We start from the raw sequence: 19212 nt of genomic DNA, 5'->3' as shown, positions 1-19212 counted from the left end.
AAACTAGAGCATAAAATTTGTGGTTTTCAGTCATATCCCCCCCTTAACGTTTCTCTCGTCTCTGGAGGAACAGTATTGCTCATTGCACTGGAGGGAAGCAACTTATGTAAACGGGAAGAGGAGAGGAGATGCTGCCTCTCCCTTAGCTGTGATTCTGCCCGTGAGAGAAAAATCCCAGGGCTCCGGGGCAGAGACCAACGCACATGTGAACTATTAATGGAAGAATCTCAGGACAATACAAATCTGCCTGCAACACTGAAATCCCTTTGTCAAGCACTTTCTTACGAGTGATTATAGGTCTGCTGGACAACATAGATTAACTAATCCTTTTTATTAAAATAACAATGAGTAAATCCTCTTTCGCAGCCGCACATGCTTTGACAAAGTGGAATCACTTTCTTGGCAATGAGACAGAATACTGGTGGTGATTCAAATCACCCTCTTCCAAGCAACTACCTAAGTTTTGTTATAAACAAATTATGTTTCACACATTTAATTAATTTATTATTTAATGAAAGCAATTTTTCCAATTTCATTAAAAATAAAATAGTTCTTTGACTATTAATTAGTTCTTATAACCATTACAAAGTTTGTGTGCATGTTTTTGGGTTGATAACGAGCTGATGCTGCATTCTCCATTTAGGGAATTTAATAAGTGGCTCGCTCAGACCTACAGAATTTGCTGTCCATTCATATAGCAACTGCGGCAGTTTAAAAGAGGCGGGTAAGACACTAAGTGAGTTTTAGCATTTACTAAACAAAGAGATATGTTGAACAGAAACAGCAGAGTAACTTCACAGCGTGCTTATCACTCTCTGTTTGTTGCTTGCGGCAGTATGCCTGACTGGTGATACAAAGCGTGTGATACTTTCACTTACCTCTGGGCAGCTTTTTTGGGACAAGGAAGCTGTGTACAGAGCTATGGGATGTAGTTAATTGCACCTGGAAATACGCAATCAAAATGTTTGGGTTGTGAGTGGGTTGGGAAGCATCTGACCAGAGTGGTTTCTGCCAGGCTGAGGGAGCAATTTATGTGAACTTTTTAACAGCAGCAATGCCTTCTGCCATTGGGATGTCCTCAAAAAAAAAGGGGCAGGGGGGAAGTGGCAAGTCCATTGCCAGAGTATTATCAAGAACCCTTCCTACTCTCCTCTACGAATGGCAAAAACTTGCTTCTTTTCATTTATTTCACAGCAGGATCCCTCCCTGAGATATGTGTGTGTAACTTGCCCTTGGAAACATTAGGAAAACTGATGTTTTGTTTTGAAGATCCTATTTCTTAAGGGGTGATCATATGCATCACATGACCGTATGTAATCCTGTCATTTTCCTGGGGTTGCAACAGTGATAACAGCGGACCCACTGCACTCTCTCCATATCATTTTATCTACAGTATTGTCTTGCCCGGCTCTGTAGTGCAGACACTGTGCTGGTAGAGGCATTTGTCTGTGTTTCTTGTGAACCATTATCCTGCTGTCTTTCCGTTCTCCCCACTGCTCGTGATAAGAGTGTCCATTAGGGAAGAAGGAATTACTTCTGTCAACAAACCGTAGCACTGGAAGTGTTACTACAACCTGTAGGTTTGCAAAGATTGTATACAGAAATTTATCCTAGCTCTCGAAGAAGCAAAAAAAACCCGCTACCAGGTCTGCAAATGTCCACAGAAGCCCCAGGGCCTGAGTGAGCATCACCGAGGCTGCCATCGGCCACCCCCATTCATCACCAGAGCTCTCCCTGTTCCTCTCCAGTCCCAACAATATGGAAGCAAAGCCGCAACCTCAAGCATCCAACAGCTGCTTGCCCGAAGATCCTTACCCAGTCCCAAAACGGAACCAGCTGTCTTCTTCACAGCCATGGTGGGAAGCAGTACACTAACGCAATTATTAGACAATGACTGCTTAGGGGACAGTGGATAGACTGTATTTGGTTTGTAGATAAGCACTTGTATTGTACATAAACTGCTTGAGGGAAGGAACATATTCACTCTCTTTATGGTTACACAGTCTGTGATTTTACCATAATGCTATAACATAAAGCTCAGATAACATTCACCACTACGTTTTCAATAACATTATCACTACGTACTGGTTAACTGAGGCTCTCAAAGTAAAAATGGCTTGTCCTGATCCTGTTGTGAGTCAGTGGGAGGACCAGGAGTAGAACACAGAATCCTCTCCCAGTGCCACACTCAGAGCATGTTGCGACTTTATTCCCATCCCTTTCTGGGCTCCCAGCATTCCCTGGGCAGCACTGACTTTGTTGTGATTCTGATTTACCATTGCTGCAGTGTAATCTGGAAGTTGGAGAAAAGATTAGAGTGCAAGACTGATTGTTTTTCTTCTCATTACTCAGATAAATTTGGCTGACATGCACGGGGGTGTGCTCTGATGGATCATATGGACAGGGAGGAGACTGACGCATGGACTTGCGTGGTGGGGAGGGATCCACAGTCCTAGACCACAGCAGAGGAACGTGGCCCTGAGACACAGAGGGCACAGAGCCCCAGTAGGAGAAGACAGCCCTGGCTTTGGGGCAGCAAACTCCATCCAGCTCTGTGACCTCCTCTGTCTAGCGTGGCTGGCTGGAAACCACAGAGAGCCTCGGCTGCCTCCATTTGCCGTGTGGGGTCACAGAGCAGGAAGGTTGCAAAACACCTAAAGGCACAAGCGAAGCCCATGTATTGCACAGGAGACTTGCAAAAGCAAGGGGAGCAGCACTCGTTGGCAAGCGTCTCAGAAAGACTTTCATTTTATCAAAGATCCAACATCCAGATTCCTAAGCTCTCTACATGCCTATCTTCTACTTTTTTTTTTTTTTTTTTTAACAAAACCCCTGTCATGGTGAATTTACACCAGAGACAGACTGATTCAAACAATAAGAAGAGTTTACAGCAATCCTAAAGGAAGACATAACAGCACATCAGAACCCCTGTGTTGTCGAATGGCAAACTGTCTCCCTGTGCTATGAATCCTCTCGTTAAAACACTCCACCACCGACTGGGTGGCACAACCCCCATGTAGCGATAGTATTATGAGCATAAGATCCCCTCACTTCTCCACTGACATTTAGAGAGCGGGTCACTGTCTCACTGAGAGTCCTGCGGCAACGAGTGGACTCTGACCATTCTTTTTAGAAAACGTGTGGGAAGAGGAACAGTCGTCCCTAAGAGCTGCTATGCATCTCTGCTCTGCAAAGATCCTACACCCAGTGCGAAATGTGACTTCCCCCCAAAAGACCACCAGTGCTGCTTTCCGCACAGGAAAATTTGCTACCCACCTCACTCTTTCAGTATTAAAACCCAAACTTGATTTAATAAAAACTTTTACAGATTTTCACTTTGGAGAAACTTCACCCGTACCTTAGCCCTGCCCCAGTTGCCGCTGCTCTGGGCAAATCTAAAGGTCCTTTTGGATTGTCCAGAAAGTTCATTTGCTCCATACGACTGACAGTAGGTGTCCACTACACCTGCAAACTATGCACACAGATTAGCTGAACTCTTTTATCTTTCTGTCTTCAGTGCAAGGAGTTCACCTTCCACACTGGCTACGAGGTCCTCGTACAGCGGCTGTTGGATGGGAGGAAGATGTGCAAAGATGTGGAGGATTTGCTCAAGCAGAGGTAAGAAAATCAGAGTGAAAAATGCGTGAACAGCCTGCATTTTCTCTCCTGTTTGGCATCTGGAATGGAATAATAGGCTGTTTCTGAATTTGGTAGTGATACTAGTTTACATAGAAAAGCGCGAGTGATTTGAATCCTAGCCTCTGATGTGATTTGTGAAGGTAGATAACAAACAGAAATTTCAAAGATTTGAGAAGGTTGAAAGAGTCAGAAATCCAGAGCTCCATTCATTAAGACCTGGGTCATTATTGGTCCAGAATCACACCGTAGCACGTAAGTAGCAGTACTGAGTTTCCCCTTTTACAGGGAGCAAATGACTTGCACGCTTTTCTTTCTCTTTGAACATGCTGTTGGCACAGGCACTGTTTCAGTTTCCTGCAACTACCAAAAAGGGGCCATTTTTCAAATATAGACAAAGCTACATAGGATGCTATGAAAAGACTTTCCCAGAAACCCAAGACAGTTTGCCAATCTTACCAGACTTTGAATAACAATGTTGTAATTTACACCCATCCTTTACGTGCTTCTTGGGTGCCACTCAACAACAGTTATGGACAGCTGACACTTTTTGTGGGTGAGAAAATACATATTGCACAGCTGCTCTGACTTCTTTGCCATTCATTTTTGTACTTCTGACTTAGAAAAATATATCCGAAATTTGGTTCTGTTTTTAAGTGGCCGGGTTTCAACAGTTCCACCGTGTAGTAGGAGGCACACACATGCTCAGGCATGACCTGTAGTAAAGGCCACGCAATACAGAACATATATTCAGCAGGTAATCCTAGAGCAGTTCAGCTCAAAACTGTCTCCTTACAAATACTGCTCTGCCTTCCTCAGCCACAGCCTGCTTTTTATTCCTATGCTGTCCCTATCTAGTTTTCTGATTTTACGTTGGACTTCTGAAAGCTACTTTTCAAGCACTGGGACTTTCAGGGGGATGTGAGCTGTCAAACTGAAAGTCGACTGTTTCACAGGGTGTGAAGAGTCTCCCATCAAAATCTGAAGCTATTTGAATTGTTTTTCTTGACCGCTAGTGGAAGCATATTTTATTGACGCGTGTCACACAGTCCTGAAGTCACATCTGTCTGATGTGATAGTTTAGCTTCAGCTGTTTAAAATAGCTCCTTTGTGACTCATAACTTACAGAGATCAGAATTACAGTGCAGGCTGCAGGAAGGCTCTGCACTGCAGCATGCATCTGATGCTATCCACGCCTGTGTTTCTTTCCAAAACATGACACGGGTTTCTGCAAGTTGCAGGATAAGGTTCTTCCTGGTTTCTGGTGGAGGCACAAAGGATTTCCCACAAAGAAGAAAAAACACGTACAGTTATTTCACAGCTCTGAAAGCTACAAGAACAAATGTTTCCATGAACTTTTGCACACCCCCAAAACATTCCAGTGAGCGTGCACACATGCGTGTGCTTGTGTGTGTACATGTGTGTTGAGGAAGGAGGAAAAGGAGAAAAGATAGCGGGCACTGAGTTGCAGAAAGAAGGTATCATTTCCAGTTTATTTCTGGAAGATGTTTGTTTCAGCTTGTCCTGATGTCATTCATGGGAATGACCTAGGAGGAGATGAAAGCATGGGGTGAATATCTGTTCCCAGAGGCTGCCCATACCATGGGCTTCACGCCAGGATTTCAACAGGGGCTCCTGCGGCTGCTGCCCCAAGTCCTGATACCAACTGCCTTGGCTACACTAATGCTTTGTCAGTTTTCCACCCGGGTTAATTGCTTTTGCGCACAAATACCCCTGCCTGGTCCAGAGGAGGGCCTAAGAGTGAGAAAGGGAGTGAGAAAGCAGCTGTATCCCAGAACAAAGCCCCAGATTTAAAACACAAAATATGTTCCAGTTCCAGACAGTTGCAGGGAAACCTAGAAGCTGTGCACAAGGGTACCAGAAAGTGAGAAAGGCAGCACCGAGGTGTCGCAAAGATGGTGTCAGCCTCCTGTCAAACTCCTCTTACCCTGGGCTAGTCCAGTCCCATGGCTGAGGTTTCAGGAGGATTTGACCCAAGGGTTTTGCAGGAGCTGGGACTGACTTAAGAGCTGGCCATGCTTTTTTCCTGAGATATACTGTGTACTGAGTGAGCAAAGTGGGACTGTAGCACTGGAGTTACTCTCGTTGCTGTACATCCATCAGCACTGAGCAAAGTCTCTGACACAAAAGTGTTTCTTGGTATTAAAATCAAAAGAAAATTAATCTATTCTACTTCTGTGGTGTTATGTGCCTCTGGAGTATATTTCCATTTTGATGACATTTCATTCATCTAACATGAAAATGAAGTGGTACCTCTGTGGGGCCCGTTCTTCTAGGAGGAATCCCAAAGTGATGACTTAGGAATACCCCCCTAAAATGCAGCAATATCTAGGGCAGGATGACAGCAATCATCTAATTGCACGTGCAACATGGGAGCCATGGACAGAGGCCAAGAACAGCCTCCACTCTGGGCTGCAGTGACTGTAGGCTGCTGTATGACCAGCACTCCTTGGACTAGGGGAAAGTCCCCAGGATGAGCCTGCCTGGGGTCACAGAAGATGGTTTCAAACCAGTGGAATTGCACTGGTACAGCTGGCTACAACGCAAGGTGCTCACAGCCATCAGACGCAGCGGAACAGTTGAAAGGGCGGTTGGGTGTTCTCAGACAGAGACCCAGCCCGACGGCTGCTGCGTTGCAAAACTGAAAGACCAGCCCTCGAACCGCTGGAACTCAGCAAACAGCAATAACAAAGCACAGTCTGGCCGAGTGGGGAGATGGATGTAAGAACAAACCACGGGGGTTGCATGGCCTCACACCTACATCAAAATTCCTTTTTCGAACAAAGAGTACGTTTCTCCAAGGTGCCCAGTTTCAGGCTCAAAACTGTTTGAAATGCTTTGAAACCCCTTTTGAGAACTGGACTTACGCTAAACACTCCCTCCCCACCCCCATATCCTAGCAGCAGGCTGTCATTACTTATTCTTGACCATTCAATGGTTTTTAGCAGCTACTCAGAGTCTAAACTCAGTTCCACCCTGGTCTTTCACTTCACAGAAAGGAAATAACACGTGGCCACCAGATCAAGGGAGGTGATTCTGCCCCTCGGCCGCCTTAGGGAGGATGCTGCCGTAGCAGCCTGCGGGTGGCCCGGTAGACTGGCGTTGGGGCCGGCGTTTTAACCACCCTCGTCCTGATCACGCCGGGTGGTAAATAACCGTAAGCCAAAACGTTGCCTTAAAATGGCTCCTTAACCATCCGCTCACGGTGCGGTCAAGTTTTCAGCGCACGTTTGCAAACGCGGCGGAACGGCCGCTGGGTTTGTGCCCCGGTGTTGGGGGTAGAAGCTGCTAAAACTTTTCCTTTCAGGTGGCTGGAATGTTAAAACGTGCTTGATTTATTCCTTAATGGAAGATAGTGCTGCTATTGTTTGTGGTAACTTAATGTGAAATGACTGGTCGAGTGGGAGGTGTCCCTGCCTATGGCAGGGGGGTTGGAACTCGATGATCTTCAAGGTCCCTTCCAACCATTCTGATTCTATGATTTACTACAAATAGTTGGTTTTGTTTTTTTTTAAACAGAGAACAGAAATGACTTCCAGAGCTGGGGGAGGCAAAAATAGCAAAGAAATAATTGTATTTATTCATTAACCATAGAAACAGAACTACTTTCCTGAGTCACTAGTTACAGTTCCCCATTTGATGAGACATTGCATCTATTGTTCCCTCCACAAAACTGTCCCAGCCTCACCTTACATCTATCAAGGCTCCTTTCCCCGCTGCCGCCACTGCAGCTCTTCAAGCAGCACCTCGCGTTTCTAAGGGTTAGAAATTTTCCTCCTGCTCCTGGCTATCAACCTATTTTCAATGGATCCTTTGGAATCTACTCTTGACTCCCCTCCCAGCCTTCATTTTGATGGGTCAAGCCATCATCTTTTAGGTTTCTTTTGCAAAAGAAGCTCGCTGTTCTGAGCATCTTCACTACACTTCCATACATATCTTCTTCTAAGAATCCAGCTTTTTGGGGACAGAGCCGTATGTAGCACTCCACAGTAATCAAAGCCATGGAGATGGGCTTCGTTTTCCCTCATTTCTTCCAGAAATAGCTCACACAAAATATTTTAGAGGTAACTAATAGCACTAGGATTGAGGAAGTGGAGAAATTAAATTATGTTTTGCACCTCGGATGCAATTACAAGATTTGTGTAAACGTGTTCCTGGTATCACTAAGAGAAATTGAATAAGTTTTTCTTTTAACAGAGCACAAGCAGAAGAGAGATATGGGAAAGAGCTGATTCAAATCGCCCGAAAAGCAGGAGGACAAACAGAAATCAAGTAAGGAATTATTTTATTATTAGTGTAAATGAAAGCATTTTGGAAGCAATATCAGACTCCTGTGTTTTGCCTATGAATAGGGGCATAAGCTGCTCACTTCAGTGAGCACTTCACACAGCACTTCACAATGTACAGGAAAAATGGGAAAACACCATAGTCCTTCAAAGCAGGATTCACAAAAAATCTCTATTTGGGGATTGCCAGTAGGCTTTTACTGAGAAATTTTTTAATTTCAGGATTCCTAACAATGTTTAATATTTGCTTCCAAGAGCAAACTAAGTGATGGGGGAAAAAACAGGAAAGGAAAAGGCTGTGAAATGTTGAGGATGGTGGCTTGGCAATTCTGGCAAGCTGGTGGACACTGAGAGACTGTGACAGCACAAACATGAAGCACAGAGATACCAAAAATTAGCTTCTGCAGCAGGAAAAAGGCTTAGCTTAGGAATACAAACTTTAAACCTCTTTGAAGGGACTTAATTTGAAACAAATCAATGGAAGTACTGAAATACACTCAAATGACCTATATTTTTCTCTGTCTCCTCTACTCTTATCTTAGATCGTGTATAAATTGTGTTGGGAGGGGAAGATATATGATGGCATGGAATTTAACTTAATAAACACTGCTGATAAACTGCTGCTATTATTGATGGTAGCAGTAATAATGAGACATTTTGTCATTATTGTAACAAGTAATAATACAGTAATAAGGTGGCAGAGGATGAAGATCTGGGGTCACAGAAGACAAGGATGAAAGTGAAGACCTCAATCTAAACACAAACCAGCTCTATTGATCCCTGGGGCCTGCTACCCTCGTCCGTCCCATATCTCATTTCTTAATTGCACTCTCCTTTTCACGTCAATTTATCATTCTCAGTGTGAGCATGGTTTCCTGCTCATATTTTATGGGAAAACTTGACCTCAAATCCTTGCACCACCATGGCATGGAAGTGCCAGGCAATCACCCATAGCACTTGCTATCAATTCGGTGGTGGTGCATCCAGGGTGACAGGGGAACCGTTGCATTAACCCAAGCAGAGAGCGCTGAGGCGCACTCCGGAGAATGTGCAAGTCTGTCCTCCCACTATTGCTCCATCTCTCCCTTGCCCCTGAGCAATGCAAATACAGCAAGGTTCCCAGCAAAGGCTGCTGGAGATGGCTTCTACCTTCCCTGTGGCTCAATTCACAGACCTAACCAGAGAAGAAAAAATATTTTGAAATTAAAATAGCAAATTAAGGATGGATGGCTTCTTCCCAAACCAAAGGCTAAGATCAGCGTTCCAGGATTAACGAAAGGCTCCACCTAAATTTCTTTACTGGCAATGCCGGGCAGGCAGAGCAAATGTGTTCAGAAACAGACAGCTTTGGCTGGCCTTCTGTGACTTAGTGGATAATTCATGGGTCTGTCTTTTCCTAAGAGATTATACGAGCTTGATTTAGAGGCAGAGCCAAGTCCCAGAGTTGGGATACGGATCCAAGTTCCCCTCAAGTTGGGGGAAGTTTGGACACAGGCCCAGCTCCACTTTGATCCAGCAATTTTATAGCTTGGCACAGAGAGAAGGCTGAACATACCAACAAAGCACGCTGCAAAGCTGATTTACTACGTTTCCATGAACCCAAGCCAGGTCTGGGTAGCGACCAGCTTTGCGCTGATATTTTTATCAGAGCAAATGTCTCACTGTATCTGTACTGAAGCAGAGAGAGGACACTGTTTTCTGTCATTCAGCATCCTCTGGTTGTTTCAGGAGTTAGATGGGCAGCGAAGAGGCATTTGTCCAGAGTAATCACTTTAAAAATCAGAGAAAACTAGGGTCTATTCAGGGCTGGAACAACTCATGGAAATGAAATATTTGGGTTTAGTGCCTTAAAATTTTTGACACAGTGGGAAGTTTCTGTTTGTTTATATGACATTGATTGCTGACAGCAATTCTGCTCCCGAGGTCAGCCCTTCAGGGAGACCAGAGGGAGGGAACCTATGTACCGCCTGTGAAAAGAAAAGCTTGAAAGGACTATGCTACACCTATCCCTGTGCATTACTCCAACTGCTTTGTCTTTATAGGGCTCCCTGTTATCGACTAGTACACTGAGTCCTAATGGTGCTACAAATACTTGGCAGGCTGAACAGGGCTGTTCACATCTTTGAATGCAGCTTTGGGTAGCAGTATTTCTCAAATAAAGTCCAATGAAGGTGGTGCGCAGGGATTTGTAACTAAAACTTGCATTTGACACTCACCAGGAAAAAAGTAGCTTCCAGGTTTTTTTGCAGAACATTTTACAGAACTTCCTGTGCCATGCTATGTATTGCAGAGGAGCAGGAATTATTAATTTTAGATCACTCCCTCATTTTCTTGCTAATGCAAAATTATTATCCTCTAGTCTTAAATTCAGTCATCTTTTAAACGTCTCGGCTACTAAGGCTTTCTATCATTTCTCCAGGGAAACTATTTCACAACCCAGTAGTTCTCAATATCAGGAAGATACCTCATACCCTTCCAAAAAGTCGATATAAAGAACAGAAATCTGTCCACAACAACCACCCAAAACCTTCCAGTATCAGAGAATACACAGGCCAATTAATTCTGTTTAGCACAACTTCTGAACCTAATGAATTGGCTGCAAAAACCTCCCATCACTCCACCAGGTCAAAGTGATGCTCTGTAGCTGCAATGGAAAGCAGAGTGGGAGAGAAGCGGCACAAAGCCAGAGCGAACAGCAGTCCCCACACAGGGACCTGTTGGCAAACCCACGCCTTAGCCAACGCCAAATCTGCCGAACTGGAGATGGTGGCACCACTATGTGTGATGGGCAGTCCAGCAGGGCCTCACGTGCTTATGTCCTCCCAATACCAGTGTGAACAGCTCCTTCCTACTCCAGAAACGCAGTCCCTGGCAGCCACCCAGCTCTTCTAATCTCAAATCCTCAGAGGTTACGAAATGGAGAGAAAAAAAAACCCCAAACCTTTCTGTTGCTTCCTGTGCTTGGAGAGGAGAGGGTCTGCTCAGGGGATAAACTAGGCAGCGGTGGGGAGGTACAGCCTGGGTTGTTACTTCAGCACAGCCAGGGCGAGCACGAAACAAAGCAAAGAGAATAAGCATGATGAGTAAATACGAGCAACTGGGAGAAGCCTGGGGAGGTCTATGGAACACTGCACCAGGTGGTGGCCATCGCTGTAGAAAACAGTTCACTCCCAAGCCTCCCCCGTATTTTAAAAGCTTTGAGGTTTGAATCAAAGGAAAGAACAATTTCAATGTTTTTTCAGGCTCTTCCCTTCTCCCCCAAAATTTTGCTTCAGCTGGAGCAAATTGCTGAACTCAGCTAAACATATAAATAGATTCAACTGCCCATTTTCATTTGACTGAGAGACACAGATGAAGAAATATGCTGCCGACTCAAAAGAAAGATAGTAGGGAAGGCTCGCTGAAATGTAATGGCAACCCTGGGACCCCTCTCTATAGCTTTGAGAAAAATCTAGGTGACAGCAGCCATCAGGTTTCCATCCCATATGCTGTCCAGTGCTTGTTCCCTCAGCATCGTTACAGCTCCTCTGATGGAGAACTGACCCCTCAGGGCCCGGCACTGCTCGTGCTTGGCATAGGCAACTGCAAAGACTCTAGTAGGACGCTTCACTACTGAGTATCAGCAGTAATATAGCATCGTGACCTGGGAGAAGAGAGCAGTGGTGTGTCTCTACCTGCAGACTCCTTAGCACCAGAAATGTGAAAAATCACTTTGACCTGAGAGCTACTAGGGGACAAATTTTTAGCACTGCTACTGGAGGTACAACTGACTTGAGTAAGGTCCTTGCTGTTCTTTTTCAAACCAGTATTGGAAATGGCCATGGCGAGCCTACAGCTGTAGAAAAATTTCTAACAAAACTAAAATCAGAGAGGTGGTCATGCTGCAATGAGGGAGATGTGCTGGAACCACTTTTTATTTTTTAGCTTTTTAAAAAAAGCAAAGACAGGGTTTCTAAAAGAAGCTGGTGCTGGTTACCATGGGCATAGCAAACAAACACTCCAGCTTCCAGCTCAAGAAACAAAAGTTCACTGTAAGCGCTGCCTAACAGCCAAAAGAACACAACCATTCAATAGTCCAGCCTGATTCAGGCAAATTCAGGCGTTCTGGCTGCTTGCACTTGCCTCGAGCACTGCAGCTGGTAGAAACTACTTCCTATAGGGAAGGGAGATAGCCTCTTTCCATCCCATGACACATATCTAACTCAGCAGTTGCTGTAAGCCTTGGTGAGTTCGTGCTAACGTACAGAAGGAAGCACACACTTGAATCTAAGTGTGAGACTGCAAGAAGGGTCACACAGGCTCAGACCAAAATCCCTTTAGTCTAATACTCTGTCCCCAGCACTAGATCCCGAGGGAAGAGTAGAAGAACAGGGAAAACACAGGAGGATATTTCTCCTCAATAACCCTCTGGCCTTAGCAATTGGTAGTTCAGGGGCTGCCACACCAGCAGCAGTTTGTATGTAATAGCCTCCAGTGGAGTTCTCTTGTGTCTTTTTCTCATTTGAAACCCTCAAACATCTTAGCACCCACTGAATCTTAAGCAATGTACTTTCCCGTTAAGGTCAGAAGTGCCTTTCTCTTTGTTGATTGTTAGCCCACCTCACCACACTTGCTGGGTTAGATCAAGACACACATGACAGAGGCAGATTAACCCCTTACAGTGGGGCTGCTCAACACACGCCTGCACTGGTGAGCTGCAGTCCCACTGCCTGTTTGGGTTCTTACAAACAAACCCAGGTACATAGTAACACCAAAACTATGGAAAAGGCTGCCTGCTTCTGTCAAGCTGATCACCTGGATGTGCCAGCACAGTCACGGATGCAGGCTATGCCTGGGAACACAGGTAGCTGGGGAGTCTTAGTGAAGGCACTGGGAGGAAAACAGGTATTGGAAGGGACCATGGGAGAAAACTGGTTGCAAATGTACCTCTTGAGTGGGTCAGACCTCGGAGAGGGCAAGGGCAGCCCTTGAGGAGTGGGTGAGGAATGAGGACCGCAGCAGTCAGGGTGGAAGGATGGATGCTGCACAGAAATGGAGTTCCGGAGCTCACCTACTGGAAGCCAGGGCTAAAATGAATTTTAAAAATGTCTTCATTCCTACTTTATACTAATTTTAAAGCTCTGTTATCCCACTTTTTTAATTTAAAATCTGAATCACAATTTCACAGTCTCTAATCATAAAAGAAATTATGAGAAAGATGATTACAAAGCTACAGCCATGTATTCTTGGCAAATGCCAGGTTACACCAATATCCACTGGGGGAGAGGAAACTACATGTTCTGAAGTTTAAACTGTTCTATTGTTTTTTACTCTCCATATTCTGTGTTGCACACATGGGAGAGGATGCACAGAAACCAGGGATTTTCAGCTGAGTTACAAACTGAGATCAGGTTTGCAAGTGTTTGCTGGCAGCGCACACAGTAATGATGTCTCGACACACTACAGATGATTCTCAGCAGAGCTCACGCCTTTGAGAGGAAACACCTTTCGGGTTGCAAGGTGACTGGGAATTTCCATGCAGTAGCTTTGGGCAACTCTTCAGCAGAACAACATGAAAACAGAATACACTACAGAGCCCCCTTTTCAGATACCTCCTCAGCTTCAGCTGAAATAGAGCCTCTGGGAAATCTGTTCTTTCGTAAAATAACTGATGTAAACACGCAGTAGCTGGTTAAATTCTGCCTGGTCTGACAACAGCTATTTTTGTCGTTTGCTCTGCTTGTCTCTTCTCATGTATATGATTTCCTACTTTTTTTCCTTCCCTCTTTTCCACTACCATCTCCCTCAGACCTCAGGAAAGGGTAGCTCCTTCAAGTGCATGTCTGCTCTGCCCTTCTCTGCAATGCCTGAAATAGAATATTCCAGGGACTGTGAGGTGAGGGCATCTGTAACGAAATACCAATTGCTGCTTCCTGTGTATAAATATAGTGCGTCTGTCACATAATATACAGAATCCTCTGTATTATTCACACAAAACAGGCATTTTTGAACCCAAGTTAAAAGTCATTTTGGAAGGTCACATCCTTCCATGGTTAGTTATTCTCCACTCAAATGTTCTGAACCCACACAGAGTTTATACACTTGTACTTCGAATTTACAGGACTCTGTGAAAATGGAACCAAGCACTAACTCTGAAGGATCTAAGCCTCTGCTCAGTTCTTATTAAATCCAATCTAGATAAGCTCTCTGGTGATGAGGATAGGCATTTTTGAGCAGTGCTGCTCTCATTCCGAGAGACATGAGGAAATTTAGTTTTATGTAAAGGTATAAAAGTTGTTTCGATTGTTTCATCCTTTGATTTGAATGGCATAGGTCATTCTGGAGTCACAAGGGTCCAATTTGTAGTCTACGGGCACAGATTTACAGGGAAGAGAAGGTACACGGAGATGCCATTCTATTTGCTCCCCTGTCCAGCAAAGTCTGGGGTGATGCGTCCGTGATCCCCACAACCAGCCCTGGGAGTGATGATAAAGCCCCCTTCCCATTCAGCTTGGGGCTGCTTCCGCTTCTAACACGTATCTGAAAATATCCAAGCACCAGAAGCAAAACACGTACGCAGGCACACCACAGCACTAGAGGAACTCTCCACATTTGTTGCTGCTTTCATGAAAGATATGCTACACCCAGCCTGACGCTAAGCCCAGCCTGCTGCACAGCACAGCCTCCTCAAATAGCTGATATGACTACTCATGGTAGCTCGTGCCTTGGTATCGCTAATTTATAGACAGACAGAAACTTGGACTCCCCCGGTGAGAGAAAGGGTGCTGCTCATGCCTTTTCTCCACCACAGGTGGCTCAGACATCACACCACATCTGGGACCTGTACAAAAATCTTTCCAGTTGCACTGAGTGGTTTTGCCTTTCTGTTTATAGCTCCTCCAAGAGCAAGAAGAAAACATCCCATCAAAAATAATGTTTTGATGTTTTCACTTTAACCCCACTAAGCAATGTTAGATGTTATTCTCATGTGAAATACTCTGCTATGTGCCTGGCCTAGAACTTGGTAGTGACTTAGTTACCTCCCTCTTAAAAGAGCACAACACCTCCCCCTTCTCTTTTTTTTTTTTTTTTTCTCGCAATGAAGAGAGAGTCCCAGGTGCAAATCATTTGAGACCAGATACTTCTGAACTTGTTTCCCCCCACTTTGCTACCACCACTGGGCTTCACAGAAAGAAATGTTGGTAAAACCACATTGGGTCTTCCCTGTGTGGTGGGAGGACAGACAGATGTTACCCGTGGCCTCAGCGGAGACTGGCATCGGGCTGGTTTCACAGCCACGTTATCAGGATCTAAGTTACTGGAGGCAGGGGGTGAATAGGACTGCAGGAAAGTGGTCTGTAGAGTTCATCTGGCAGAGACTTCTCTCAATTTCAGAAAGAATATTTTTTAAAATTACAATAAGAACAGAACACTGTAGATCATACTGATGTTAAAATGGAAACCTACCAGAAAGGAAGGTGGAGTTACTTCACAGTTCTATTCACCAAGCAAAGGTAGAAAAGAAAGAAAATTAAAAAAGAGCTGTGGTTTTCCGGTTAGAAGAGCCTGGTTAACCTTCCTGTGTACAAGATGTAAAGGGACTCTCTGAATTACTCAGTTAAACCAGTCTCTAAATGCAAAGTACTGGAAAAAATGCCCAAACCATTGAGCCTACAGTTTAAAACAAACAAAAAAAGAGTGTACCTGGGGAGTGTACCTGTGACCTAAGCACTGCTACTGATAGAGCTTTGCTAGTTACATGTCTGGTGCCATAAATTCAGCTTTTGATGACTGTGAAGCAGAAGGTACCAGACCCCTATCTACAGTACATTTCCTGGTGGTCCTCGTGTCACATAGAACTGCTCAGCGTAGCCTGCTCTCCAGCAACATCCCAGGTCTCTAGCAAAAACAAGGTCCAAAAACAATGAAAGAGAAAGCAAACACAGAGAGCAGCTAGGACAAGTTCATTTTGAAGTGCTGTCATGCCATGCCGTTCCAATCCAGTCCCCCTCCTGAACCAACTACGAGATAATTTTGCACAGTGAGTGGGTAAAACGGATTGATGATCAGATGCAGTGGTTCCCCACTACTCCTCATACCTATGCTGTGGTGGCAGGGGAGTGCCAAACAAGGCACCTCTGCTCAAATACAGGGTGCATTTTCTGCCTTGAAAGCAGGGGACAGGTTCTGCTGGGAGAAAAAAAAAAAAATCAAACCAAGCTCTCAAATGATGCATTCTGTAAACGTTTATCCTGTTAGAGGAGAGCCACAGAGACTAGCGGTCAAGTGCCCTAGAGAGACAGGGTTGCCTTTGCAGCTTTGGTGCGCTGGGTAAATTTGGGTAAGTTCACTTTGGAAAGTATTTTGCAATCTACGGAGCAAGAATGCTAAACAATGGGTGAGCTTTACTCCAGTGAGCTTCTCCCCTTGGTTCCCCTGTTCCTCTAAAAGCTCTGCTGTTCTTCTTATCCCCCTCCGCTTGAAAAAACAAACACTGAAACGTGCATGTTTTACAAGAGCAGCTCAATTCCGCTGTGCTCGAGTAGCAGGAGATTAAAGGAAACGAAGGCAGCAGCCAAGGGTTGGTTATTCCAGAAAACTGTAAGAATATTTTAGCCACTAGATGGCAAAAATCACCAGAAGTTGCTGCAGAGCGGCTGTTGCACAGGCTCTAACTGGTCCCTGTTATTCCGGATTCAAAGTCAATCCTGTTTCCACCAGAAATTAATTTTGACAAATCCAATCCTTAAATGTCGAAGGGGGAGTCGTTTAACAAACATGCACAGTAAATTTATGTCCAACCCTATTTTCAATGAGACATCTGCAGGAAGCTCCACGTAGGGATGCCCAAAGGGAATGCTGGTGCTCTGTCTTTAGCTGGAGTGGTTTAACAGTCTTCCAGAATTTACATGGAAATATCAGAAATGAGCAATTAAAAAAAAAAAAAAGAAAAGAAAAAAGAAAAGAGGCAAATCACAAATTTTCAGTTTTGCTTGAATTATTTTCAACACCAGGTTTTCTAATTTGTCCACAGAACAAACAAGCAAACAAATCAATTACTACCATAAAGCTAAGCAACATAATATACTGAGAGGATAAAACACTCTTTTAAAGTGTCCGTGAGAGTGAGACATTCTCACTTTGGATGCTTCAGAATAAAGACCTTATCAATCCTATTAGAAAGTCAGACCCACCCAGAAGAAACAGGTAATTGCACAGACAAAATTAAAACTCTCTTGCATGTCTGCTACACAGGCTGCTTCCATTAAAGCCTCCAAAGCACTGGAATGATATATTTCACCGATACGATCGGAGCATCTAGCAGCAACGAAGAGCTAATCTATAGCGCTGCTGCTGCAGCCAGCACATCCTCACAGCCCAGAAGTCATAGAGGAATACCTGATGGATCCACGGGTCAAATTTTGATTTATTTATTCTCTCCCACACATAACCTGGCACAATGACATATTAGCTACTCCCTCAAGCCCCATAAGGATGAAGGAACCGATTCACTGATTTTAGAAAATTATTATAAAAATAAGGAAGGAAATGGCTTAAGTCTATTTCAGTCTACTTATGGGCTGTGGCCTTGCGCCAGCCAGCAGCCAGGGAACTGGCTGGACAAATCTTTCATACAAGGAGCAAAAGGCCAGGGCTGTCTGAAAAGGCCATCAGAGACCATGCAAGGGGCAAACTTGTCTCTCTCCAGCTCATAGCCAGATACATTATTATAGCAGAAGACACACTTCTTACAGAGAGCCAGCAAAAAGGAAAAAATCTTTGTGTGTGGCTTATGATCGTGAACTACTCTGGTAGCTCAGAGGTCTGGAAACCAAAAAAGCAGCAAATTGCTTTTGTCCTTGATACATACTGAGAAAGTGCTATTTTTCAGTATCCACTACAGCGATTTTACCAGGCTTTGCATAACCTGAATCACCAGCAGCACAGGAAAAAAAAATCTCTGGGAATACAGATCAACACAGTGTGCAAACAGCGTGTGCAGTTTGGAAGTGTCCTCTACTTGTTAAATTCCAGTATTTAACTACTTCAGGCATCCCCACCTATTGGAAAATCCACAATAAAAAAGCAAATTTTATTCCTTGTATATATGTAATTTTTCAATTAAATGAATTTTTCAATGATGTGAGAAGAAGCTCTCTCTGCTGCTGATATTCAGCTTGTCTTTTAATTTCAAGCTTTCAATTAACTTAGCTGGAAAGAAAACTGTTTGTTTCCTTTGTGTAGTGAAAATTTAGTTTCCATCAAAATTTCACAACAGACTTTTTTTTTTTTTAAATAAACCTTCAAAATGTTTAAGTATAATTAGGACAATACTGAAAAATGCTCTACCTAGCATGTTTTCCCTGACTTATTGCAGGAGATTGACTACAACAAATCTAGTTGAAAGCTGAAAGAATCAAACAGTTAGCTCAATACTCATGTTTTCTGGCTGAAAGTCTTTTCCTCGTATTTCTACAAATTTAGATTTGGAAGTGGATTGCAAGGCAGTTATCGCTGAGGACAGGCCCAGCCTTTCCCCTCGCCTGTGCATTTTTCTGATGCCTGGCAAGGCAGCCTTGCTGCTGGGAGAGCAAGCTTTGATTAGGAAACAGATGTCCAGCCTAAATTAACACAGGGCAATTAGGATCCTTCATGTGTCTCTTAAGACTCCTGAAATGGCCCACGAGATACAGGATTTCCCTACCCATCTGCATTTGCACATGGCTGGGAAGTGCTATGCATCCTCTTCTGGGCTCTCCGAGTAGCCAGGCTTCAGCCAGGGAGACTTTAGGGTCTTTATTAACATGCTTTTCCCCTGGGCTCCCTCCTGGGGAGGACCAGGGCTCCATGGAGATCCCAGAACTGTTTCCTTCAGGGAACAAAACACTCTGGGTCTTGAAGAGATGATTTCTAAATCTGAAATATCTCCAAATCACACCACAGCCCTGGCTTCTGCGTATACAATTGCTCTGCCAGCCTGTGAACTCAGAGCTAGAGGAAATTATTAAGTTGAAAATGCCTTTTACAGACTATGCTCTTTCCTCTCCCATCACTTCTATGCTGGTATCTCTGCTGCTTTCTTAAAATGGACTCTGGCTTGCCAAAAAACAGGACATCAGGCAATCCGTCATTACCCTTTCGTGCCCTTCTGCAACTCCACACTGTAGGACCACTTAGTTATGTAGGTCCAGCTGGACGAGCAGCATAATGCTTCTTTTTGTTCATCTCCATGCTGTAACTTCACAGCCCAGCAACCAGGCCTGATTTCACAGCATGGTTTATTCCTGCT

General features: G+C 44.3%; 1 protein-coding gene across 1 annotated transcript in view; it reads left to right on the top strand.

Moving 5' to 3' along the window:
• Window positions 1-3508: 3508 nt before the first annotated feature.
• The window catches only part of PSTPIP1 (proline-serine-threonine phosphatase interacting protein 1), a gene marked incomplete at its 5' end in the record, with an annotated part of 36454 nt that continues 20750 nt past the window's right edge, over window positions 3509-19212 (top strand). Inside the window, 2 exons of the mRNA XM_009886674.1 lie at window positions 3509-3618; window positions 7855-7929. Coding sequence (XP_009884976.1) covers window positions 3509-3618; window positions 7855-7929 — 185 coding nt within the window. The remainder of the gene's footprint in view (window positions 3619-7854; window positions 7930-19212) is intronic.

This window comes from Charadrius vociferus, unplaced genomic scaffold, assembly GCF_000708025.1.
Source record: "Charadrius vociferus isolate BGI_N301 unplaced genomic scaffold, ASM70802v2 scaffold356, whole genome shotgun sequence".
Lineage (NCBI taxonomy): Eukaryota > Metazoa > Chordata > Aves > Charadriiformes > Charadriidae > Charadrius > Charadrius vociferus.
The sequence above is the reverse complement of the archived record's forward strand: the minus strand, read 5'-3'. Positions and strand labels throughout refer to the sequence as shown.